Below are 26,860 nucleotides of genomic sequence, written 5' to 3'. Positions count from 1 at the left end.
GGAGGGCGGCGGGCGGCGGGCGGCGTGACGTCACGCCGCCGCCGCCATCGGCGCTCCCCGGCGCGGCGCCACCTGCTGGCGGGGAGGCGGCGGCGCCGCCGCACCCTGGGGCTGGCGTCACCGCGGCGTCGAACGACGCCGCGGTGACGTCAGCCCCAGGGTGCGACGTCATGCGTCTGGAGAGCGGCAGGAGCGGGCCGTGCTGTGAGGGAGGGTGAGGCGAGGAGCCTGGCGGCCTCAGGGGTGCGGGCGCCTTAGGTGAGGCTGGGCCGGGGGCTTCGGGGGGAGTTCGGCGGGGCGGCTCCTCCCCGCGCTGCAGCCGTTCCGCAGGGCGAAGCCGCAGTCCTTGGCGTCACGGCTCGTCAAAAGCCAAAAGAAATCAGGGGCTGAGTGGAGCTGCAGTTGTCCGATGGACGGCCTGGCACCGCGGGTGCGCAGAAGTGCGCCTGATGTAAGCGAGCTGGGTATTTCAGGCAAACTCCACGTACCAAACTGAGCGCAGCGGTTACGTCAAGGGCTGCTTGGAAGATTCAGTAAAAACTGTTTAATGCATTCAGTTTCTTAAAGCTAACTTCTTTGAAGCACCATTATTGGGAGGAACAATTGTTGAGGACTCTGTTGGCTGCTTGGGAAGCAGTAAAGAATTTTACTTATCGCTTCCAGGCCCAAGAGGCTTGGGAAAAAGGACCCTCCTTGAGGGGAAACAGTCAGCGTTGGCTGCTTTAATAACAAGACTTTGTCCCTGATCCTGCAGATGTGCAGGTGCTTCTAGTAGCCATGATGATCTTAAATAAAGCAGAAATCATGCATTTGTAGGGCTAAAACATTTATTATTTGTAGTGAATAGTTTGATTCTAGTAACACCCAAAGTCAATAACTTTAATTTATGCTCAGTCTACTGGCTGCTGTATAAACTCTCAAAAATCACAGGCTGGGTACAGTCACTGCTCTAATTACAAAAAGACCCTGGTTTGGTTGGCTCTCACATCTCCTTCAGATCCTATTCCTCATCTTCCTTCTGGTCCCTCCCCTCCCCTTTGATTTTGCTGTTTGGCTTGAAACAGTTTTCTGTATACCTAGGAAATGTTATATTGCTTTGTGCTACGGGGACATGTCAGCAGCAGACTGGAAACAGAAACAGGAAAAAAAATTGATCATAAACTTTGCGTTTGGAAGAAAATGGACCTCCAGTTCTTTTGAGCATTTGCTTTTCCCACTGGCTCAATTTTCCTTAAAGCGTTTTCCAAAGGAGGTGTCAAATGGTAGAAAATAGCAATTTAAACAAGATGTTTGACACTTTATTGTATGCCAGTGAACCTCAAACTATGCTTCAGGGTCCTCAGTTGTATTTAAGGCCCTTCTTCAGAGTTTCTAGAGAGACTTTTCCTGAAAGCTAAACATAGAGGAACTGACAAAGTGGTCTGGGAGCTGAGCTATTGCTTGTTATTAGTAGTCCATGGAACAGGCACATTTATGCGTCCCTGAGATTATTGGTATGATACCAGAGGTTCCCGGAGAGCTCACATCAAGCCTGTAGGTAATGATATATTTATATATTGAGGATGTCAAGGACTTAAGTTAGTAAAAGGAAAAGGTAGTTTAATGGAAAGAAATGTAAAAATATATTCTGAGAACGGTAAACCAAGCCTATCTACTTCCAATATACTTTGTCAGTATGGAGAACAGGTGTGATAGGGCAGAATCAGTGTAAAGCAATTTACCCACAAGCTAGTATGTTATATATTTTACTGTAGCTCTTATATATTATTTTAGCTAGGAAGAGAGCAAATTATACATTAAATTAATTAAATGCTAGTGTAAAAGATATAGGATTAGACTGCCTATAGAAATCTGTGATGAATTTGGTCACTTTTTCAAAGCAGGTATCTTACTGTTGTGGAGAACACAGGAAAATCAAGATCCTGTATTAAATTTCACCATATATTTGGCTATTGTGATGATAAACTTTGACATAATCTAAAATCAAAAGATAAACCTTTTGAAAAGAAAAATGTCAGTAGTATTTGCATTGTTTTAAGTAAACATCCCCTTTAGTAATTAATGCCCTTTAGAATAACACTGTCCTCTTGAAAAGAAATGGCTTGAATATTTAACAGTAAAATGTTCTTATTTCTCTTTATATTCACTTTCTCGCTGATTATTCAGTTGATCTCCTTTCCACAACCATATGGAACTCTTGAATGCTCCATTCTTGACCATTCTTTATCCTACAAAGTGGTGGAATCCTCTGAAATGATCAGAATTGTTGGTATCTGAGTTGAGTCAGACACCTGGGGTAAGGTAACATTCTGGTCACTCTGGAAGAGTGATGGAGTAGGTGAGGCTTTTTTCTTTGTACCAAAAGGGCAGTTGAAAAGAAAGTCTTTCCTAAGCTATATGCCACTAATGCTGTATTATCTGCGGGTAATGTCTCCCATTTGTGAATGAATCAGGCTATAGCTTCACTGTAGCAATGTTGCTGCTGTTTTCACCAGCGCCAAGTATGAAGGAAATGCAACCTTTTTGCTGCTACAATATACTTATCAGCAAGGCCACAGAATCATATACGGACCCACCCATTTTTCTGTGTCAGGACTCTTAACTCCTTTGTAGCTACTGCTTCCCAGGGTAGACTTGCTATCCTGTAAGTATGGCCTGTGCGCCTGTTCCTAAAATACGACTTTATATTGAGATTTGTATTGCGTGTTTGTTTGCAGTTGCATTTTGAAACCTTTATGGCATCTGGATTGTAATCATTTTAAATGTGTGTTGTGTTGATTTTGTATGATTTTGATTAATCAGTTTGTCCCTGTTACTACCTTAATAGTTTACAAAATAGTTACACCTCTTCTAGCACACAGAGTTCTCATTAAAATGATATTAAGTTAACACAGGAGATTTTGTTTTTCATAAAACTGTGTTGATTTGTATTACTTTTGTTATCCATCTTGATTCATCAAGTCCCATATAAGCCATTTCTTTAACAGCCTAGTGATCTCAGTCTGAAAGATGGGTGTTTGCTTCCCTAATGGTCCTTTTGAAAAATCACAGTTATCAGTCTAGAGCTCTTAGCCAGTCTTCCTGTAACTTCTACTTGCAATTTATCTGATTGTGTTGATAGAAATACCTTCAGGAGCTGCAGTTTAATAGTTTTTGGGCTTCTATTGGAGCAGACTAATTTCATCATCACCATGTGATAGGCACTATTAGAACATTTAGTTCTGAGTTTGTATTAACAGTTCTACAGTTCATTTAATAATGATCCAATAGCATTGTTAGTTTTTTCTGGTTTTGTTAACCTTAATTTTGTCTTTAATTTTTCTGACCAGAAAATTAATCTGGTGTAATTTTGCTTCCTTCTCATTTTAATACAATTCCTTTTTTATATTCAGTGCTATCCAATTCCATTATCATGTTGCTATTTTACATGTTTTTATTCTTACTCTGATTATTTCTCTCTTTCTCTGAAAATCAGATTAGCTTTTAACAACTGTTGTTCTCTTTATTGATTGTGGGGTAGTTGAATCTTGGGCCTCTGTTGAAATGTTTTTAGACAGTCCTTAATTCTCAATTGTATTTTTCTGTTTAAGTTCATAATTTTTTGTGTTGTTTTCAGTCACATGAAATGAGCATTTTGAAACACCAGCTGCATAGATTTCTGATTTGTATGCTACTGTGTTTGCATACAAGCCATGAGAATTTGCACCTGAGCAACCGTTAGTTTTTATTTTTATGATTACTTCCCCTTTATCCTTCCAGAGGAGGTATAATGTAAAATTTTTCTATTTTGAATGAGGTGCTTTATAAAGTAGGAGGTTAGTTGCTACAACACTTGAAAAACAGAAGGGCATTTTGTCATGTAAGTAGTGATTTAAAATTCATGTCTGGAATGTGATAAAAATTTTATTGGATATAAAATGCTTTGCCATATGTACAAGGTACTAGTGAGAGGGTTGGCTTTAGAAGAAATGTGAACATGGTGCACTGATGGGATATGAGGAATATAAGTGGGTAGTGTCTGGTAGACGTTGGTGTTGGTCATTGCTAAGGTTGCTTGTTAAAATCTGATTATGATTTTCTTAGCTGTCATTTTCTTGCTTGTATAGACTGGAGTTAATTTGTCATTGCCTGTACTTCCATATCTGTTTCAGTTACCCTTTTCTGGCACAGGAAAGCGGACGGAGGCTAGGACAGGAAGGTTGGTACTGACTTTGAATTCCTCTTCTGCGCTTGCGTTTGTGCTCTCCTCACTGAGCAACCACTGCTCTCCTCAGTGTTATATATTATATTTGCACTTCCACAAACACAGAGAATCTGCACTGTGCAGCTTTAGCGTTATCTCTCTGTAGGAGAGCGTGTGCCATAGAGAAGGAAACCGGTTAATACAGGAACCTAGAGAGAATAGGTTCCAGTGAAGAGAGATCCTAAAAATGTAGAAGATAATAGGCTCTTGCAGAAGTTATACTGTGGACATATAAGCTCTTCTCCATCGGGAATGGGAGGTATTGGGAACCTCTAGGAAGATTTTTTTGTTACAGGACTTGGTCTGGAAGAATCCCTAGGGGCTACCTTCTGGTGTGGTTTCCAGAACAAACACCACAGAAATTCTTTCCCCTTGCTGTGTTTTGACTGGCTTCGCTGAAAGTTTTGCTACCAACCTTCCAGATCTTCAGAGTGCAGCTTTCAAAAACGGAGAAGGGGAGGGGATGATAAAACTTAGAGTGCCAAGGCAGCCGCATGCATCTCAGCATCCTGCCTGCTGTCAACACTCTAATTAGCAGCCTAGATCCATACAGGCCCTGACTATTAACTCATTTCTGAAGACTGAGGAGCTCTCAGTCACTTTGATCCCATCCTTTGACTTTCCCTTAAATTATGGCCAGCCTTACAGGACTGTCAGGACCACTCCCATGTTGATCTTGCTGGTGGAGGAAGTGGGAGAAGGTACTCCTGCTGAGAATGGTGCCACCCTTCCTGGAGCAATCCGCGCTGTGCTTGGCGCACAAAACACACCCCGAGTCCATGTTTCCTGTCCAGTGGAGAGGGGTGCTGCAYGCTCAGCTCCATATCCTCTTAGACCCAGTTAGGGAGCGCAGAAGCCTTTTAGGCTGTTTCACTGGTGGAGTTATGGGGAGAGGTGTTAACAAATCTGTCTGCAGGATGGTGTGATTTATACTTTCTCTGCAAGGGAATGGTATGTTCACCAATATACAAAATTTTGAAGTTAGTTTCTGCCTCACTTTCTGGTGTTGAATAATCCCTGTTCACATAGTAATTCTTGTGAACCCCAGGAAACTGCTCATAATAGAGGATGATACTTACTGTTTCTGAAGGTGTGGAATTAGGCTTCAGTTAGTAAATAGCTTTTAAGATGAGTAGTTGAGGAGGGTAGGTACTGAGGCAGTACTAGGGGGTCAGGAGGGGGGAAGGTGTCTACTGCATGCAAGTTGTTGAGGCCTATCTAGCACTGATCTCCTCTTTCTAGCCATAATGATGACACATTCTTGGAGACTGAGGTGGCAGGAGAATTGTTCCTGGAGCAAATGGACAATTTAAAAGCAGTAAGTAACCAGGCCCAGATGTTGCGTATCCAAGAGTTCAGAAGAGATACTGTCAAGTGGTTGAACTGCTAGCAGAAATATGCTTTCGGTTGTTAAAAGAGCAGCTGCTGTGGAAGGCTGGAGGATAGCAGATGTTCTACCTGCTTTTTAAGAAGTAAGCATTTACAAAGCTGTAAGCCTTTTGGATGTACCTGTTAAACTAGTTGAAATGATCATCAGCTTCTTTTCAGATGTCTGTCATTACATATTTTTAATGTGATAGCATCTTATCAAGCTGGTAGTCCAGTTTCTCCAAAAGAGTGTCTCTCAGTAGTCTAATGGAATTATTTGAATTGGTCATCGAATTAGGAAATAAAGAATGGATTAATGTCGTTTACTCAGAAGTCATTTGGAAAGGGGAAAGAGATAAAGCATGAATGATAAACCATCTGATGGAGGAAACTGGCTGAAAGATAACAAAGAGCATCCAAGGGTTTGTTCTGAATCCACCATTCCTCAGAGTGTGCCTGATGGTCCCACCAGGCAGTGGGCAGTGACACAGCTTCTCCATCTCAGTCCAGATCAGAGGTGATTCCAGTAGGCTTTGAGCTGCGGGTAACACCGCAGCTCATGAAATTCGTTGTGGAGGAGCATAAAGTAGAGCGTGGAGCTGGGAAAGAGAGAAGTTACACAGGACACCGTAATGTTACCAAATCCTGGAAGAGCCTTTGGTATCTATGTTTGAGTAAAGCCTTTACTCAACAAGCAGGTGCTTTCAGAAAAAGCAGATGAGATGTTAGGATCTGCAAGGCCTGAACTAGGAAGGAATATGGACAGTATTATTGCTTCTTTATATAACTGTCATCAGCAGTATCATCAGTCTGCTGTGTGCAGTACTGGTTAATGCACCTCAGCAAAAGAAGTGCAGAATGAAGGAGGTTCGGGGAATCCTGATGGAGATGATTAGGGGCCAGAGAAGATTCTTCTAGGCAAAGAGAAAAGACTGGGACTGTTATTTTAGAGAATGGACACTGTAGGATGTGATGTATATAATTTAATAAATTACTGAATGGTCTAGAGACAGTAGATTTGAAGCTTCTGTCCTCCTTGTCTCAACAAAAGACACTCAGTGAAATACAAAGGTAGCAAAATGAGAACTGGTGAAAAGAGATACTTTCTTGTGCAGTTTTTCAGTAAACCAGGGTACTCAATTCAGTAGATGCCTGTGAGTCTTAAAACGGTGGGATTAAAAAAGTGAGGGTGTTATAAGTTGAGAGGGTTATGACAGTAAATGTTGACAGATTTTTGAAGGAATTAAATGTTGTGGTTCTGGGCTCAAGAAAATTATTAGGAAACAAAGTGAGTCCCAGATGGAAAAAGAAAGGACAGACTATTCATGGGATCATAGGATAATTCAGGCTGGAAGGGACCTCAGGAGTCCAACCTCCTGCTCAAAGCAGGGTCAGCTCTAGGGTTGGATTGGATTACTGAGGACTTTATCCAGTCTGTCTGATCTGTTCTGACTTCCGATGGGTTATGTGCTTTTTTTCCGCAGAAGCAGTGCTGTTCACTGCTGGGAACACAGTGCTGGGCTGAGCAGGTCCTGAGCAATGTGTTTAACTCACCTACATATTTTAAGTACACGGGTCAATGGAAGTGTCAAAACTTAGCACCATTAGAACATGTGCTATTGCCTTCTCCCTCCCCCCCGAAACTTGGAACTTGAGCAAAAAGAGCAATCAGTACAAAATACACTAAAATCTAACCTTTTCCTCCCATTTTCCAGGTTCCATCTTCTGTTCTTGCTAGTCCTGCTTTGTGCTATTTTGATGATCCACATTTATTTGAAAGGCACAGTTGGGCTATAGATTTGACATCTAAGTGGATAGGTAAGTGCTGCTGTTTGTTTTATTTGACCAGCTTGTGTGATTTGTAGAGTCCCAAAATCTTCCAAAATGAACTGAATTTTATATTGAAAGAAATAATTTTGCAAAGCCATTACTTTTCCAGCTCTACAGGCTGGTGCCAAAGGGGCTGTAAGGTACATCAGTAACAGCAGCATCAGACATAGTGAGATGTCGCACAGACCAGGAGCCTGTAAATACAAGTCTGGAAATGGAGGAATAGGACGGATAAATTCTTAGTTTTGCATTGTTTATACATCTCACTTGCTCTACCTGGGGCATTGAATATTGATTGCAACTGAAAAGTGCTGGTCTGTCTCAAAGTTTAATATCAGGAAGTCACCATAAATAATATGACAGTACACATGTGTCTGTGGAGGTATTTAAAGCCGTGGAGGATGTGCAAGTCTGTCTTTCTCTCCATGCTTTCTTCTACTTAGAAGAAAATGGTCAATTTATAGTGATAACTATCCCAAGATTCTGTCCAGGAAAATTAAATTTATGAACTGGTTACAGAAAACCTCAGTTTCTCTCTCACAGGAAATGACTCCAAGATTCACAGCAAAATCCTCTGCAGGTTTAGGAGGCTGAGTTTAAAATAAATAAATCCATTAACATCTGTAATTGCTTATAGGAAAGGCTGACCCATGAAAGTGTGTAACCAGCATTCCTTAGCCTTGTATGTCTGCAGCCAAGCCATTTGAGAAAACAATCCCGCTTGTGTTTTTCCTGCATTTTGAGTGTTTTGGTGCCCAGAGCTTTACTGGAGAAACTGAACCACAGCTGCTGCCATTCCAAGTGAAACACTCTGTTTAAGTTCTGAAAGAAATAGATTTTGGGAGCAATATAAAGCCTCCAGTAAAATAGCCAGAACCATAGTGAACTTAGGGCTAGGAAGAAGAGGACAATCAAAATGTCTAAGAATAGAGATCTAGTTTTAATGTTGCTTGGGAGTTGATGGCCTTTCCATCTGGACGTTGTTGTACCCATTGCTGTTCCAAGTAATCACTGGCTAGCACTGTTATTCTCAGTGTAGCTGAAAAAGATTAAGAAACTAATTTAAAAATACTGTCTCTGTTTGTTTAGTCTGCTCACCTGGTGTATTTGACAACAGTTCGTGAAACATGGTCAGTGTCATGGTTTACTGAGTACCCAAAGGAGGAGTTCACTACTAGTTAGCAGGACTAACCTGGACTGTGAGCAGGCCATGGAGGTAAAAGGAGAGAAAGGGTGAGCGTGTTTGATAGAGTTGCTCTCACATCTGTCCCAGAAACTCTCTGAAAGGCCAGAAACTGCAGTCTTACTCCATTGCCTACTTTTTAACATGAGGTCAGGCTCTCCTCTTTAAATGCACTGGGTCACAAAATGGAATTCTGCACTCTGGAGTGACAGTCTTTCCTCCCCACCTTATGGAAGCGAATGCATTCACTGCTCCTGTGTTATATAAATGTAAGTATGGATGCATATACAAGTGGGACAGTCTCAAATTCTGAGCTCCAGGAAGTTCAACATGCTTTTGTTCACACAAAAGCCTACCCAGCATCAGGTAATGTGTTTTGAAAGCTTTCATCCTCTGTCCTGTATGGCCTGTGGTTGTGTGTACTGAAAGTACAGTAATAGTGTTTTGGGTCAATATGTGCTATTATACATGTGCTGCAATGTATGTTACTATTTTATATGAAAATCTCTTCTCCTTCAAAGAAGAGTCTTTGAAGGGTCTCCTCCTTCACAGTGGTACCCAAGGCCTGTTTCACACTGCATCTGCATATACCATCTTACATATTCACTTTTTAAAATTTCTTCTATTTCAGGGCTTCAGTAAGTCTTTCTGAAGCCCTCTAGCATACCATGAAGATCCTACTCACGCTCTGGACAGATTGAGGTGCTTAACTTATATTCCAGAGACCTCTGAAGAACAAAGCCATCACTGTACTATGCATGAAAGCAAGCAGGGTCCTTGGAGAACGTGCTGCACTAAATGACTATGAGTTAAGCACAGAAGAAAATTAACTGTTGGAACAGTGGGGAAGTGCCACTGTTGACCTTGCTGGAGTCAGCAGAATGGAGATCTCGGAGTTGGTGGAAAGGACTCAGTGAAGATTGCAGGCCACAGAGGATGCAGGCCTGAACTGTTTCTGATATCTTCCCCTGTTCTCCCATACACATAGTGCCATTAGGCCAAGCAGCATTACTGCAACCTGCAGGCCGATGGATGAACTGGACAATGATTTTAAAGAATTGTGGGCAAATCTTTTGGGTAGGGCAAAGAAAAAAGCTGGGGACGCTGAAGCATCAAAGAAGGTTCAGAACAGGACAAAGAACACTGCAACAAGAAGCAAATCAAAAAGAGGCAAAGCTGCCGCTAAGAGCCAAAACCATCATTGCTTTCCAGTAGTGAAGGGGAGAGACTTGCCTCAAAATTTGGGTCCTAAGGAGCAAACTGGGATGCACAAAGAAGATGATGATGCTGTGGCCTGTAGTAGTGGTGGGGCTTCACAAGAAGATGGAAGGAGAAACATTTTCCCTGCCAGCCAGCTGGACACAGTGGCCGGTGACTCTACCCAGAGGACTCTGACAGGTGAGTGCACTGAAATCTTTCAGACAGAAGATAGGCTAGTACTGAAAAGACTCAGTTGTTCAGTAGAGCTCTTCAGAAGTCTGCCTGGAGGAGGTATATGGCAGCACTGGTTGAAGCAGACTTGCATCTCGTGCTTCTGTCTATGCTTAGCTAGCTAGGTGTATCCAGAAGGTTTAACTCAGGACTGTGCTCTGTGGTAGAGGCGGGCAGAAGAGGTCCTTCAGTAGGGCGAAGCCTAGGTGCTGAGTGATATGTTAGGGAGTCATTACTCACTATTTTTTGCAACATCAGAACTTAGAAAAACACTCTCAAATCATCAAGAAGCAAGTTTAGATTATATCAAAGTGCTTTTTCACACAGTGTGTTATTACATTGTGAAATATGTTGCCATTTGATGTCATCAAGGCCAAAAATATAAATCGATTAAGAACAATGCTGGGTTAATTCATGGAAGATTAGTCCTTCAGTGGTCATTAAACACGATGGCCAGAAGGCAGTCACCAGTGCAGGAAGTCCTTAAACTGATAGAGAAGGTCAACCAGGAGAGGGATTACTTTGTGCCTGTTCTGTTCTGATACCCTTTCATAAGTATCTGCTGTTGACTGCACTCAGAAACAAGATACTGGGCTAACGAGATCTTTGGTCTGATCTCATATGCTGCCTATAGGATACTTCAAAGCAGAGCAGTGATATACTGAGGTGTTAGTCTGGCATTGGCTCTGCCTGCTGCTTGTTACCACTTCTCTTTAGGAACTCCTAGTTCCTTGGCTCTGAGCCTGAAAGTCCGAGTCATGGACAGGGTTTGAAGATCAGAGTGGAGAACAGCAGGAGCTACAGGACATCCTGTGGTGGGAACACTGGGGAGAGTGGGCTGCATTGCTCATTGTCCTCTCTAGTGACCTTCAGACAAGGCCTTCCTTAATATTCCCTCCTCTAAAAGGGATGTAGAGGCATTTCATTGTAGCACAGAAGCCTGATACTGTAATAGTGGCTATCAAGTATAAAGTCATGTAATGGCTAAACATGTTCAACTTGTCCTCTAAGAATGACTATGTTGCAAAACTGAGAATGGCTTAGGCTGCTGTTGGGGGAGGCTTCCCAGCAGCTCTCTGGGCAGCTCAGCTATCTGTTTAATTCTGACTGGGGAAGCTCTGGTGCTTTCTCCCCCTCCAGTGAGTGCTCAGAGTGGCTCTTCCCAGACTACGTTATCCTTCCATCCTGCTACACAACCGGAGACTTGCTCTTCACCCATCTTGAAGACACCGCTGCTGTCTGGGTCTAAGGTACGGGTAGCAGAGCTGGTAGTGGAGAGAATGCAGCAGTTCAAGAGAGTGGCACCTGAGCAGCTAAAACACAGCCTGGATGACAGCTTGCCAAAGGCTGTAGCCAGTGGGAATTTCCCTGATGAAAGCAAGGAAGAGAATCCACCAGAGAATGGTACGTTTCTGCTGTTAGCTCTTGTGTGTGCAAAGAGAGTGCTGGGGGCAGGTTAGAAAGGTTACATGAGAAGCAGTCTGGATTCCTGGGCTTTGTTCCCAGCTAGCCTAGTGGCTCAATGTGTGACACTGAATAAATCACTCCACATCTCTGAGAAAACTTGCTTTCTCTATTGTTAAAGGACTATCCATACTTTTCTCCCAGCTCTTCTGTGAGGCTGAATTAATCTCATGTTAGATTCAGGAGGGATAATTTACCTTCTGGAAACAGGCTGAGATTCCAGCAGGGTCAGTAAACCTAGTCATCCTTCCCATGGGACAATGTTATGTAGCTCATGACTCTTAGGTAGCCCATGTCTTCTGTAGATCTCTGAGCACTCTACAAAGATAATATGTTCTATGCAGATGAATTGAATCCATAGCAATTTTACTGTGTTTTGGCTCTTTACTAGCCAAGGCCCTGTTGGTTCTGTATGGACATGAGACTCCTGTGTTTAATATGTAATGTATAAGATCCCATGTTCTCCCCAGCAACTTTAGCCAAAACGTAACCCTCCATTTGGGTCTGACATGTGATGTGCTATGAACCGATGGCCACCTTCCGCTCCTGGGGTAATGCAGTCCTGTAGTGTTTAAAGAGTGCAGATTGTACATTCCCTTGTGAGAAATCAGATGTGAAGATGCAAGAGGAAGTTTGAAGTTAATTTTTAAGTGCTCAGTTTAATAAAGTAATCGTGACAAGTGTAACAGTTTCATGCCTTTCAAACAAGATGCTTAGCTCAGATCATCTCTCCCTTCTGTGCCAGGTACCCACGATCTTCCATCCACAGAGCATGATGGTGCTTTGGCTTTGGCCCTTCAGCAGGAGATCAAGGAGAAAGTCCCTGAAAGCCTGGAGGAGGAAGGCTTGTTTTTTTGTCAGATCTGCCAGAAGGATCTCTCAGCTATGAACACAACACGACGAGAGCAGCATGTTAACAGGTGAAGGACCAGCGTGTCCTTTCCCCATCCTCTCCCCATTAACCTCACAGGCTGTTCAGTCAGCTTAGCCATTATGGAATATGTTAGCAGGGGAATCTGCATGGTGATATTGACCTTTACAGCTAGAATTAGAGTCTGCTGGCATCTCGGAGCAGAGGCTGATTGTCTTGTCCTGCAGGGCTTCTGTACGAGTGTGGTGAGACCAAGAGGCCAGTGTGGCTTTCATCAGCAATGCCTTAGAGGAGGTGTAATTGCAGAGTGGATAGCAAAGCTAATGAGGACCCATTAGCGCCCGTTCTGAAATCTGCCAGTTTCAGCACCATCTATTTCATTAAATATTGATTTTCTAAGGACGTCTGGTATGTCACTGTTTGCTGAGGGAAAGGTGATACCGTTCCGAAAGATGAATAAATTGCACTATAGACCTTTGGCAATGAGAGTGGACAAGCTAAAGGAAGGTGTCCCTGCCTTCTCTTTTGTCAGAATGGTGTGGGCTTAAATTGAAATCAGGGCTCTGTAATTTAATGCTGTTTCCTTAGCGGTAAATATCAAATACTGTTAAAATATTATATACAGATAGCTCTTTATAAATTAAAAGTCTGTGCTTCTCTGTTGAGAAAGTATCAGAAACAGTACACTTAAACAGCTGGAATTGCTCAATTCCAGCACTTAAGGGGGCAAGAGCGATTTGTCTGGCCCTACACCATGTTACTGAGTGGCTCACGTTCATTGGGATTGTCTGCAGCTGCAGTTCTAGAGGTCTTTTTGCTGTTTCAGTCTTGGGTTGTTCATCTCTGGGAGGACAGAGATTGTAGAACAGTGGCGGAGAGTCAGAAATGGCTCCTGGAAATTAATTCTGTCTTTTCAGCTATTAAACGTGCAATCATGTGGTGAGATGACAAGGTTATATTGGCAATGGATTTTTCCATAGCAGTCTTCGTCACAAGAGGTAAAGCTGCAGATGGATAGATGCACTGGCAAACTCGTAATCACCGATCGCGGATGAATGGTGTCTTACACAATCCTATGTGTGTAGGTTGTGTTTGTCATCCCTAATCAGGGAATGTTTTTATTGCAAGCTTTGTAAGGAAAACAGGTAATGCAGATCCAGGATTTCACACCATGAAACCAGGTGGTTTTCTCCTACCTGGAATACCATTCGGACTGTGTCATAAAACACAGAATTATCCCTGTCAAGTGAAATGACTGACTTGAAAACTTTGCATTCTCTACCCTACACTTGGTCACTTAGGCGAAAGTAGTAATGTCAAGAAGTAGTTGTCTTTTGAGTGAGGAAGGATTCTTATTTCTCTGGTAGGGTGATTCTTCTTTTAATGATGGTTTAGAAGTTTGTCAGTTGAAATGTTAGAAGGAATCCAGAAAGAGGGATTAGGTGATGGGCACGTGATGATGTTAAAGGTTATTACCTGCACTTGCTTTTGAGCAATATATTCTTAATATGCCTCTGAGACTGTAATCTCCATGCAGCTTTTATGTGTCAGATCCACCACAAAGGTGGGCATGTAATTCATATTTCTTTAGGGGATGTTTCTTTGGCCATTTCAGATATTTAAGGTGATTGCGCTTGCTCTTCTTTAATATGATTTAAATGTTAGTGTGGCCAGTTTTAAAGTCTTCTAAGTGTGAGCTTTGCCATCATCCTCCAGATGTCTGGATGAGATGGAAGAAGCACAGATGTCCTCCTCCAGCAAACCACCAGTCCCTGAATGTCCCATCTGTGGGAAGCAGTTCCAAACTCCACAGAGCCGAGCCACTCACTTGAAACGCTGTGCTGCTGAGATGGATGTTCCTCCTAAGCTGCTGCTTCAGGCAGTGCAGTTGCAGGTGTCCATGCTTGGTGGTGCACCTCTTCAATATCCCAGGTAAGCTGGTGAAAATAAAAGATGCTGGTTACTTTCTTTGGCCTCAGAGACACTGACCCTGTGCTCTTGGGAATGAACTGCAGAAGGCAGAAGCAAGGCAGACTTGCATGCAGGGTGGGCTCCAAGTCCAAAGAAAATCAGGCAGAGCCATGACCCCGTACCACATGAGGAGACTGTAGTAGTTAAGTTGGAGAAATCATCTTGCTTTCCTTCAAAAGTGATCAGGTGGTGGATGACTTTACAAGTCAGCAGGCAGGAGCAGAATGGGGAGTAAATAATCTTACACTGATTTGTCAGCAACATTTATGCCCTGGGAGGTGATTATGCAGTGAAGCTGAACGGTGTGGTTGAGCTTGTTAAGCAGACCACGTTGTATAAGAATGCAATCTCTTCTGAATATCTGTCTTGCCAAGGCCTCAGCGATTCGGCTTGTGGCAGTGCTGGATACATGTGCTTTAGCCACAGAGCCAAGGAGGAAACAGGCGGGTTGTTTTGAATTGTGCTGGGTGCAGAGATGCATCCGCTGTTTTGGATTTGAGCAAAATGTTCAGAGTACAGCAAGTGGTGCCTCACTGAAATTCATCCGAAGGACTCCTAAGTCCTTTTGTGCTGAGGAAGGGCCATTGCCTGTTTGCTGTGGAAGCCTAAGGTTGGGAGAACAGTTTTGGTGATCATTTTCTTGACTTGCTTCAACCTGTTTTTTGCCCTTTGATACAAAGTTTAGGATTGAGATAGCATATGTTTAAACCAAAAAAAAAAAAAGTTTATGTCAGTGCTGCAGTCTTGTGCCTTACCTTTCCAAAACAAGATTTGCTCCAAATTGCTCTGAATTCCATACGTGATTAGAAATCCTTTGCTTTCCTCTAGGGAAGAAAGTACTGTGGATAGTTTCTCGTTTTTCTGGATATGGGAGTCTCTCCGAGGAAGTAGAGCAGCTGGTCTGAAGTGCTCAGTGTTTCTTGTCTCTGATCCAGTCACATTAACTTGGGCTTCCTGCTGCGTTCTTACATTTCAGCAATCAACCAAGCAGGTCAAAGCGAAAAGGATCCTCCAAAGAGGACTCAAAGAAAAAGCAGAAGAGGGCCAAAATGGAGACTAAGGATGAAGATTTGCAGGTTGCTATGGCGATGTCACGCTCTCTGCTGGAGCAAGAAAAGCGGGAGCAAGCAATATCGGTTACAAACGTGAAACCAGTGGTTGCTTTGCCAATCAAATGGAAGCCAGGATCAGGTATGTGTTGAAGTGAGTTAGTGTCAAAGGCTGTGTTATTGCAGGAGTAATGTAACACAGCCTGCTCTTCACTAAAACTTTTCTGTTGGTTATAGGGGATGACAGCAATGTTTCTGTTTTATTTAAGTTGTCAGAGCTTCGGTAATACGAAATATCCACATACAGTCAAGGAAGGCTGCAGGATGTTTATGGGTTTCAGTGGAATCCGTTCTGAGTCTCATGCTTATTTTCACTGGTTGATTGTTTTGAAGCTGTAGAATATTTTTAAGATGAGTTGTTTTTCGTAAACCCCGGAAGGGAAAACATGAAAAGACCATTGTTATTTCTCCTGCAGTGCATTTTTTCTTATTCACTCTCCTGCACCCTTGATTATGCAGCTTTTTCAGCCTTCTCTCTTTACTCTGTTTTTTTTCTATAGTGGATGTGTGTACAACTACATACTGTTGAACCTGTGCTTTGCTATTTAAGTGCACAAAAACGTTTAGAAAGGAAGCCAGTTGCCTTGGGAGAAGGTTGAGTGCTATACAGATGGGACACTTTACTCTTCCTGACCCTGCTCAGATCTCATCCTGCTGATAGATATTGGCAGTTTTTTTAGGAATTAGTAAGACAAAGGCAGTATGACACAGGATTGACAAATGTTAGCTGTGCAGGGTTCATGTGAGCTATGGTTTGAAATCACCAGTGACCAAGACACATAAAAAGGAGTCTTTCATGTGTTTGGGATGTTTTTTTTCCCCTCTCTCTTTTTTTGTGAAGCGCTGGGGTCTAGCCAGAAGCTTGTATGGTCACCATTCCATGGGTCTGGGAGGTAGACTGCATGGATATCAGTTGCTTTCATAATGATCCGCTTATGACAGCTCCCAGCAGGACGGTGCGTGCAGGAATGAGTCTTCTCTGGAGGTTTCTTTCTCTAGTAGAAGTAATGCGAGGCTTGGGACTCCTTGCAGAAATCTTAAAGAGCTGTGTTCTGCTTGTAGTTGCATTTTGGTCGTTGCCAACTACAACACTTGAAAAAGCTGGCATGTTGAGCTCCTCTGCTTATGTGTTCAGCTGTTCATTTCTTTGGGTTCCTTTTGCTTTTCTTTTTAAAGAGAAGAAAAGGCGTAAAAGAGGCCCAACTGCACCTCCACCATTACTGCTTCAGGATCCAGAGACAGCCCGCAAAAGGATCGAAGAGCGAGTAGCCATGCTGCTCGCAGAAGAGGTGGAATTCCCTCCCACCCCTCGGCTTCCCACCAGTAGGATTTTGGAGGATGGATCTGGGAAAGCAGCCTGGCTCATGCCGTTGCCCAAAACCAAGGACTGCTTTTTATGGAATTGCAGTGCTCTGACAGGACCCTGTGACCCTGAATTGTTCTACACTGCTGGATTAACCCCTCCAATTGTACCTTGGAAGCCTGTGCAGGTGGGATGCTCTTTTCTCCTTCCTCTGGTATTTGTGTGCCCCAGTTCACTTGCCCTGTAACCCTTCTATTTCCTCACCTGGTATTTAAACGAGTCGCCCCACTCCTCTGCGTACTCACTGCTCCTGCACAATTGTCCCCTGGTCTCACACAGGCAGGTTTTGTCATCTTGAACTTTCATTTCTCCCTTTTGGACAGGAGGCTCAGGCTCGTGTTGCCATGCTGTTCTTTGAGCTTTCAGAAAACAAAACAGATGGAAACAGAGAGAACTGAGTGAGAGGACCTCAGCCTCTTCATTTCGCCACTAGCTTAGCTGTATTTACAGTAGCCTGGCTCTTGTGTTCCTTCTTGGTACTTTTCTCTGACTGATTATAGTATGAGCCTTTCTCTTTCTTTACCCATGTATTGCATTGAGGCAGCAAGGAATTGGGTGAAAACTTTATACTGTGTCCTACACCGAGGAGAGGGTGGGAACGCCTAGAGTTGTAAGTGAAGCATTTGTACTTGAGGCTTTCCCCATGCATCCCACTGCCTCTTGGTGCATACAGGTTGTGATGCGGTTTTAAAATCCATGGTTTCATTCTGTTTTCATCCAGATCTCTCGCCACTTTCATTGTTCTGTAGTTTTATAAAAACTGCCTACAGAAGCAGGCAGAACTCTTTTAGTTGGTCACCACATACTTGCTCTCCAAGAAGAAAGATTTCGCTTCACTTCCTTCTCTCATTTCTTTGTGGAAGAATTGTTTGGTGCTTCTGTTCAAAAAAAAAATACTGTGCATATATAAATGCTCTGTTTAATAGTTTTTTCCTGCTCAAATCACTGGCTTATCCCAGGCTAGGGCTGCAGTGGACAGGCTCCATTCTATGATAATTTTTGACCTTTCATTCAAACCAAAAACTGCCAGAGAAGTTTAAAGATAAAAACTGTCAAGGTCTTTTAAATCATGGTAAGAGTGTGTTTTCCCCACTAATTCTTTCCATTTCCAGGAATAGCTAAACCATTTTTATTCAGAAATAAACAAACAAAACTCTTTTTTTGGGAAACAGAGACCAAACCTGGAAAATTTCAGTCCAAAGGCAAAATTTTGATTAAGTTATATGTGACTGCAAAACCATTTCAGACCTCAGAACAGAAGCACCTGGGCAGCTTCAGCTGTGGCTCTTGCCAGAAGCTCCAGCTATAATTAAATATTTAGATGTCGGAGTGGGAGCATTTCCACCATCCTTTCTCCCTGCTTGGCAATTGCCTGCACAGACATGCTCCCAGGGATGCATTTTCTGCTGTAGCTTCCTTTTTCCTTTTTCTGTTTAAAGCTGTCTTGTCTCTGGAGAGTCCTTCATAGAACTACGAAGAGCTCTTGCCTCAGAAGGCCTTGTATCTGGGGATTGCTCTGCAATCCTTTATTAAGATACTTTGAAAGTATGAACTAGAGTCCAGTTTGGAGACTGGACTCTGACCTCTGCAAACACATAAAACAAGATCTAATTTATTGGTGTCTTTTTTTTTTCTTTGATCAGAATTGTAAGTCAGAGATTGTTCTGCCATCGGTGGGATCTGATCAGCCAGAAGTATCCCAGCAACTTCAGCCTGACCTCAGTTCTCATAATCCCACTTCTATAGAGGTTGGAGGCAAAACTTCTGACGAATCCAAGTCAGGCCCTGAAGGGGATGGACAGTTTTCATCTCAGAGCCAGAAGGATGTTCAGACCCTGCAGGACCTGGTCGACTTGGCCAGGGAAGGACTTACTCTTACTCAGTGGAACCTTGATGTTAACCACGTTCAGGAAGCAGAGCAGTCAGGTAAGTTCTGGCAGCCTCGTGAGCCCCTTCTCTAGTGCCATCAGCTATGCAGAACCCCACTTAAGTCATACTGAATTTGGAGAGCAGTGACAGCAGCCACAAGATGGTGATGTTGATCTAGGAGGTGATATTTTGGTGGGGGCATTGTTCTGCAGTAGACTTTAGATACAATCAAGTTGACATTTCTGAAATGATTCATAAATCCCAGTGTTGAAGAGAACTCCTTTTAGACAGCAGGTCCTAAATTTTATTTTAAAATTCTTCTAAAGGTATCAAATGAATTTCTGCCAGGAGGGAGCCCACACATGGCCAATGGCAAGGCCAAAACTCATCCCAGCTCTTTGGGCTTTCCTTTCTGTTATGCACACAGCACTGCATGCTGCTCTTTTCTGCATATTTCTGCGTATACAGCACTGTCTCATCAGGTCTTGAGAAGACCAGGTGAAAGAAAAGTGCAAGAGGGATGATGTTATGTTGGTATATGGATACACAAACTCTAAAGTTTGTCTGTACCTATACAGGTTGAAAAAATACATCACCTAGAATTCCTCCAAGAGCAACTCTCTAGCTTCCCCAGTCATAGTTGCGTGTGGTGCACAACTGCACATTCCAAGGTCAATGGTAACCTTAAAATGGCCTAGCTGTTTAGCATAATATATGTATTGTGCATCTCCTGTTCACCTGTTAATGAAGAACATCGTTGCTAAGCTCTCCTGTCTGCCTGCATTTTCACTTGGGTGTAATATTCCTCACTTCCCCTGCTAAACTGCAGCAAATGGCCACTGGTCCTATGCCAAGGGGCCAAATCCCTCTGATAAAGGCAGGAGGGAGAGGCTGATCCTTTCAGCCCAGAAATGTCAGCCTGGTACAGCAGTCATCTTGGGGAGCTGTCATGGCAAGGATCCTGTTAGGAGTTCCTACTTCGCTTTATCTTACAAGGACATTGTACGTGTTTTGTGATGTGCCTTTTCTTCTTTGAGGAAAAGAAGCGACTTCCAGTGATACTCCACTTAGTGGCTTCGTCCCTCAATCAAAAGAGAAGAGATTTCTGAGAAGCAGCTGTAAGAGTGTAAGGACAAACATTAATTTTTTCCACTTTTTTGTATTTGTGTTTGTACTGTAAAAAAGAGGCTCGCCCACTTGAGCAATTCACAGAAGTACGGAATATTTCCCATTCCTTTCTACAGAAACAAAGAGGTGTTTAAGGTTTGCAGTCACTCATAGGAATCATCACAGGCACAGCTGAGGTCAAAACGCTTGATGTTTCATTGATGCCCACAGGCAGGCCTGTGGTTGTTTCAGAGTGTTTGTCCTACTTGATTTAAAATAATAGGTAACATAAAGCCAATCTGTGCATAATTTACACAAAGAGAACCGGGTTAAATAGTGAGGCTGTAGTACGTAGAGTATTTGGGGTAGTTACTAGGGATGTATCTGCACAGCATTTAGGCAGTACTCTGCTTTGATGCCCAGACTAGATCAGAGCGAACTATCTGGAGCCCAGGAGAGGCAGAACTGTCTGGTGTTTCATCCAGGCTCAGGTACTCACCTAGTCTGGGTGGTTCTGAATGGAACTTTGTAAATGCCTCTCCTGTCATCTTCCTTTCCATGCTGTGCCTAGTAATGGAAGAGCGAACTCCTGCAAGGCCTGGCTGAATCACTCAAAATTCTCTAGCATAAGAGCCTGACAGATGAGCTAGAATGCTTTGAGGTCCATGGAAGATGAGCACTTTTTAAAAGCTCACTTTATCAACAGAAGGTTTAGTATGCCAAATCCTAAATTGTGAGAACACATATCAGAGGAGCTGGCTTGACAGTCAGTGTGCTCTCTGTGGTGACTAGGTGAAGATCACAGGCTAGGAAGTCATAGATCATTTTTTATCAAGCCAGTAGTACTCTGCAGATCACATCTTACCCTAGACACATCAGTCCTTCTCCCTGTGGAAATAGAATCAATTTTCTTCGCGTATTTAAAAAAACAAACAAACAAAAAAAAACCAAATTCATCTTCTTACGAGGATCATCCACTTTATCTGGTAGAACTTACAGTCTTTGGATAGATAATAAATAATCATGCCATGTAAGCTAATAGATTTTAGTACCAGATAAGTTTGAATATCTTGAGAAGACACTTAGATTCTGCTTATAGAATCAAGAAGCATCTAAAACCAGACAATTCTTTGAGGTGGGAATCAGTATTAAACTTGGGCAAGTAATCTGTCACAAAGGATCCCAGCTATCTAGAAACACTAGATATTCTTTGTCAGTATTAAAAAAATTCTTAGTGGGAAAAACATCATTTTATAAGCTCCTGAGTACATTAAAACAAAGGCCTTTAGCAGTACAGAGACTGTACAGATGCTGTTGGTGAAGCTCAGTTGCTACTAGCAGTAAAAATATGGTCATTTGTTCAGATTTAGTTTGATTCCTTGATGGTTTTCCTGAACAAATGAATTGTTGCTGAAGAGCCGAAATGGCATTGAGAGAGATACGTGTTTTACATGAGCAAAGACGGCATGTAACCACGTAGAGCAAATACATCCACTGTGCTGGTAATGCATCTCCCCCACCTATGACCCTTGTTGTCACATCTGGGGAGTCCAGTTTCCCTGGACTCCCCAGCAGGAGAGAGTGTTCTGGTGTGTTCTCCAACAGCAGCACATACCTGTTTGGAGCTGTCTTCGGACCAATCTCTTTCCTTTGCACAGAGAATGGTGCAGCCAGAAGACTTCCATTCTTACTTAATTTCCCCATTCTTGAGTCATAATTTTAGCATCAGCAGGAAAGCTGTTCTGGGCTTGCTGCCTGGAACATAGCACCAGGAGTCTGTTTGCTGGCTTCCTGAGGTACTGTCTTGCAGGTGTCCTACATGCCAAGAATAAGAGAGCAAGAAACACCTGATTAGTTTCCAGACTGAACTTCCTGTCTTCCCCTTGGAGAGCAGTCCACAACACTGTCATGACATGCAGAGTCTTCTCTAGCCCACCTATGAAGGCCTAGAAGAAATGGTCCAGTGTGTGCTGCTGTTTCAGTGCTAATTGGTATTGGCTGCCTGCAAACACATACTGGAGGGAGTAGAGAGGTTGAGTTTCCACAGTCCACTGAACTAATGTAGAAACCTGCTAAGAAAATAAAGAGCTGTGTTGTTCCAGGTGGAACTGCATCTCGTGCAGATGTTCACTGGAACAAAACTTGCAGTTCCTCCACTCTGCAGTAGGTTCAGAAAGTACAAGGTCAATGATTAGTGTGTCAAGTATAAGATGCTTTCCACTATTAGTCAGGCAGCCTCTGTCAACCATGGGCTAAGGGTATTTCACACTTCTCTGAAGCGCTGGCCACCTCCAGAGATACCACACCTCCCTAGAGGAATCTGAGTCTTTAGAAGATTCCCTCAGGTGGGTTTGTAGCAGGGGTAGCTCCAGAGCAGAAATTGCTGCTGTCTTTGACAGAGTACCCCAGACCTGACCTTACCAGTGACATTAACCAGTCACAGGTATCTCAGTCAACCAGCCCTCCCCAAACTTTCAGTAAGGGATTCTAAAACTATAAGAGAAAATACTTTTTTTAATAATTGAGTGGAATTTTCAAAAGGGATTTCAGTAACAAGTGCACAAGTCCCTTTGGACTAGATACCTGCATTGCTTTTATTCCATGTAGGCCCCTTGTTGTGGAGGGGCTTTTCTCACCTGTCATTGCCAGACCAAAACAGTGAACAAAAGAGGAAAGGCTCATTACCTCATCCCTGAGTCATCCTATTTCCTCTCGCTCTATGCAATTATTGTGAACTGAGTTCAGGTCTATCAAGGTGGAAATTACAGCTTCCAAAAATGTGGAAGGCAGCAGATCAAGAGGCCAACTGCAGGCAGTAGCTATACCACATCAGGAAGTGGTGTGGTAAAGATCAGAGGACGATGATGTGCTGTAATGCAAGGCTATTCCACAAGCAGAGTGGAAGACAGCATGCGACTGCCCCTCCTTCACAGCTGCTGGGCTTTGAAAAGAGGAAAGGAGAAGGAGGGAAACAAAGCCGGAGGAACCTCATGAAGTTCAACAAAGGCAAGTGCAGGGTCCTGCACCTAGGGAGGAATAACCCCATGCACCAGTACAGGTTGGGGGTTGACCTGCTGGAAAGCAGCTCTGTGGAGAAGGACCTGGGAGTGCTGGTGGACACCAAGTTAAGCATGAGGCAGCAAGGTGCCCTTGTGGCCAAGAAGGCCAATGGTATCCTGGGGTGCATCAGGAAGAGTGTTGCCAGCAGGTCAAGGGAGGTGATCCTCCCCCTCTACTCAGCCCTGGTGAGGCCCCGTCTGGAGTACTGGGTCCAGTTCTGGGCTCTACTGGAGCAAGTCCAGTGAAGGGCTACAAAGATGATTAGGGGACTGGAACATCTGTCTTATGAGGAAAGGCTGAGAGAGCTGGGCCTGTTTAGCCTGGAGAAGAGAAGGCTGAGAGGAGATCTTATTAATGTGTACAAATATCTTAAGGGAGGGTGTCAAGAGGATGGAGCCAAACTTTTTTCAGTGGTGCCCAGTGACAGGACGCGAGGCAACGGACACAAACTGAAACACAGGAAGTTCCATCTGAATATGAGGAAAAACTTTTTCACTGTGAGGGTGACAGAGCACTGGAACAGGTTGCCCAGAGAGGTTGTGGAGTCTCCATCCTTGGAGATATTCAAAAGCTGTCTGGACAGGGTCCTAGGCAACATGCTCTAGGTGACCCTGCTTGAGCAGGGGGGTTGGACTAGATGATCTCCAGAGGTCCCTTCCAACCTCAACCGTTCTGTGATTCTGTGTGTTGGACTAGCCTGCTTGCTTCTCTTGTGGAAGACCTTACATTGATAAGGGTTCTGATTGTCTTGAGAAGGCAAAGGCGGTATGTCCACACTGGGGACCAGAGTACAGCAGTGCTGACAAACTGCCTTATTGCCTCCTTATTTGTCAGGAAAATGTCTTACAGCTGTAACGTAGCTTCTGTCTTTGTGTCCCTTCTATGTTCTAGTCCTCCCTCAGGTTGCTGGCTGCAGATTTCAGTACAATGGTCAACAACCCCCACTTAAGTGATGTCCAGTTTCAGGTGGACTCTGGGGAAGTCCTTTATGCCCACATGTTTGTGTTGTATGCACGGTGTCCTCAGGCTGTTCAAATCGTAAGTACTGCTGATATACTTTTCTCTTCTGCTTCAGTAAAGCCCTGTTTGCAGTAATGGGCATTTGACCAGCTGTTCCACGCCTAAATCAGTTAGTGCTGCTGCAGAATCAGCACAGAGTATTTTGGGGCCTAATGGCAAGTGCCTCTGGACCTGCAGTGATTTTTTCAGCTTTTCACTTTGCCAGAATCCTGACAAATTGGTGGAAAATGTGGTAATTGGTCCTGGGAGACAAGGAGGAGGTGAGGATCCTTCCTTGCATTCTGCCCATGAGCAGTGGAGGAAGTTTTCTAAGTGCTTCTTGCCCTTGAATTTTCGTACCTGTGCAAGTGCAGACTGCCCTGTCCCTCCTCGTATCTCCTGCCTTTCTTCCAGGCTGACAAGTTTGACTATGGAGTAGAGTGTTTCTGGGCTGTGCTTGTAAATAACCCACGCAGAGGTTTGTCACTCCCACAGTTGCTATGGAGGTAGCTGCACTGAACTGTGCTTTTGGCAAGGCCAGTGAAGTAGTTCTGATGTTCCCCAAAGCATTTTGGGTCAAACAGTTCCCAGCCTGCTCCTATGCAACCTCCTGTGAAGGCAATGAAGGGCAGTGAGCCAAAGACAGGAACTCTGCTCTGACAGAGCTGCCATCAGCCCATACAACCAGCTTCTTGACAAAGTTTTGTCTTTCTTAAAAGCTGCCTTTTTGTAATCAGTGGAATTAGTTTTGTCCTCGTGCATGATTGCAGTAGTTTCTACTCAAGGTGCCTCGGGCCATTTCTAAGGGGTCCATGAAAGCTGACAAAAAAAGCCAGTTTATATACACCATACTGCAGTCTTAATGTAAAATTACTTAAGGGATCTTCACAACCAGTAGAAAATGTGTCTGCAGATCAAAGGAGTTTAAAAAACACTGGGTTATCCAGGTTCTCTTATTATTTCCCTGGAACTTTATCTGTCTTCAGCATTCCCATCAACTGCTTTTCATGTGCAGGAATCATTTGCATGGATGGAGTTGTGGGATTGACTCTGTACTGTATTTTTAATTCCTGCAGAGGGCTGTTTTCCTCCTGCAGTCCCCTCCTGCAGAGCAGCGTTTCACATTTATTTTCTGCATAGATGAGGGAGTGCTCTATTTGTCAAAGCTTTTGGGTAACAAGGAGACAGTAATTAGTTAGCAACGGCTTTGGAGCTCATGTTTTCTGTTTGCATGACATGCCCTAACTTTGGAGAGAGATTTTCAGATAGTGCATTATGTGAGCTGGATACAAAGGGAGTGAGAGCTCACTATACTGGAGAAACATTTTCAGTAAAACCTAAGATCAAGGTGGACCAACAGAGATAATGGTCCAGTTCGGTGGAGGATTATTTGGTATGGTGTCTCTTTTCCTGTGACACAGCAGAATTAGATTTTCAGCAGTGCATCAAGGGTAGGTAAATTCAAAACATATTAAAAGTTCTCCTGTAAGTGAGGTGTAGATATCTGTGGAGTTTGTGCTCTAGGAAGTGACTGGATTCCAGAGCTGACTAGAGAACTCTAAGACCATCTTTTGTGTGTGTGACTAATAGAGATGACTACTCAAACTTTTATGCTTCAGGGTACAAGCTAACAGCTGTAGGGTCAGGAAGGGAATGGCCTGTTCCATTAGGAAGCTCTGCATATCCAGTCATTTTAACTTCCCTCTGAGGCATCAGATCCTGGCCCTAGGATAAGACTTTGGCAAATGAAAGGAGTAAGCTGATACAGGGAAGATACTGGTGTTGCCGTTCCTTTACCAGCAAGTGGACCTTGTTTGCTTTCTTCTTACCCCCAGGTTCACAGCGAAGGGTTCTTAGTGGAGGAGGACGGGAATGAGCAGACACGCCGTGTGCTGCTGAGTGACGTGACAGGAGAGGCAGCCTGTGCATTCCTGCGATACCTTTATGCTGCTGATGCTGACATCCCTGCCGGGATGCTGCCCCAGCTGGGGGCTCTGGCTGCCAGGTTTGTATCATATGAGTGTGTTTTGAATCGCCTCATGCTTTCAACCACACAGACTCTAACCTGGTATCTTCTCTTGTGGTTTGAGTGGCTTCAGCAAAACTCATAGTCCTCTGCTTGAGTCTTAAGTGAAATTTGAACCCAAGAGCGTCCTACCCTCATCTTTTTCATGAATCTGTCTTCAGGTTACATCTGCTTGAGACTTTCTATTTTTGGTTTATGGCTAGTACACTTTTGCCAAGAGTTTTGTCTCAGGATCTTTAATGACAGCTGATGGTGGCAATGATGATGAGTGTGTCTTCCATACGCAATTCTCAAAGCACTGCACTAGTGACCCACTTAATCTGAACAAGACTTGCAGAATGTAGTGGATGCATGGAACGCTAACTTGTTATGTCAGTCACGATCTTAGACGCTTGTCAGTCATGATCCTAGACATGTGCTAGGTAAAGAGCTTGAAACAGGAGCAGGTGAAAGACGTTCTATCAAATCAAAATCGCTCTTAGTTCTGGAAATGTAGGTGTCCTCCTTTTAAAGTAACTCTGAAAAAGACCAGAGAAAAAAACATATATTTTTTTTCTGTGTGTTTATCTTGATAGTCAGTTGATCAATTCTCCTTGATTAGGTATGAGTTTATCCTCTGTAGCGGTAGGAATACATTGTTTGGAAGGGGAAAAAATAACTGTGAAACCTGAGAAGATTATGGTGGCATGGAGGGAAAACCTGAAATTGTTATTGACTTGTTTTTATTAATGAGGAAACTGCGTGCCTAATTTGGCACAACACATTCACAAATTAAGTTTAACTTTTTACTCCTAGGGAGAAGTGGGGAAACTATGGGGAAACAGAACAGACTGTGGGTGGGAGGTAGTGTCTAGCTAAATAGATTTGCATGAATGTACTCTGCACATGTAGTGTGTCAAACATACCGGGTAGACTGGATTAAGTATCTGTCCTTAATACATTATCTTAGTCCTAAATCCAGGCCCT

General features: G+C 43.4%; 1 protein-coding gene across 4 annotated transcripts in view; it reads left to right on the top strand.

The window, feature by feature from the left end:
- Nucleotides 1-176: 176 nt before the first annotated feature.
- Nucleotides 177-26,860, top strand: part of SLX4 (SLX4 structure-specific endonuclease subunit) — a 38,465-nt gene continuing 11,781 nt past the window's right edge. Inside the window, exons 1-14 of one of the 4 annotated variants that reach the window (XM_026065187.1) lie at nucleotides 205-258; nucleotides 4,152-4,198; nucleotides 5,486-5,561; nucleotides 7,327-7,429; nucleotides 9,256-10,022; nucleotides 11,196-11,459; nucleotides 12,265-12,439; nucleotides 14,107-14,322; nucleotides 15,338-15,552; nucleotides 16,647-16,960; nucleotides 18,477-18,759; nucleotides 19,740-19,828; nucleotides 23,761-23,907; nucleotides 25,704-25,873. In XM_026065187.1, the coding sequence (XP_025920972.1) occupies nucleotides 9,653-10,022; nucleotides 11,196-11,459; nucleotides 12,265-12,439; nucleotides 14,107-14,322; nucleotides 15,338-15,552; nucleotides 16,647-16,960; nucleotides 18,477-18,759; nucleotides 19,740-19,828; nucleotides 23,761-23,907; nucleotides 25,704-25,873 (2,243 nt within the window). In that variant the 5' untranslated portion in view covers nucleotides 205-258; nucleotides 4,152-4,198; nucleotides 5,486-5,561; nucleotides 7,327-7,429; nucleotides 9,256-9,652. Of the gene's footprint in view, nucleotides 259-4,151; nucleotides 4,199-5,485; nucleotides 5,562-5,643; nucleotides 5,716-7,326; nucleotides 7,430-9,255; nucleotides 10,023-11,195; nucleotides 11,460-12,264; nucleotides 12,440-14,106; nucleotides 14,323-15,337; nucleotides 15,553-16,646; nucleotides 16,961-18,476; nucleotides 18,760-19,739; nucleotides 19,829-23,760; nucleotides 23,908-25,703; nucleotides 25,874-26,860 lie in introns of those variants that run through there. The other 3 variants (XR_003253406.1, XR_003253408.1, XR_003253407.1) reach the window with 3 other exon arrangements.

This window comes from Apteryx rowi, unplaced genomic scaffold (assembly GCF_003343035.1).
Source record: "Apteryx rowi isolate R43461 unplaced genomic scaffold, aptRow1 scaffold_225, whole genome shotgun sequence".
Classification (NCBI taxonomy): Eukaryota; Metazoa; Chordata; class Aves; order Apterygiformes; family Apterygidae; genus Apteryx; species Apteryx rowi.
This window is presented reverse-complemented; position numbering and strand designations above follow the sequence as displayed.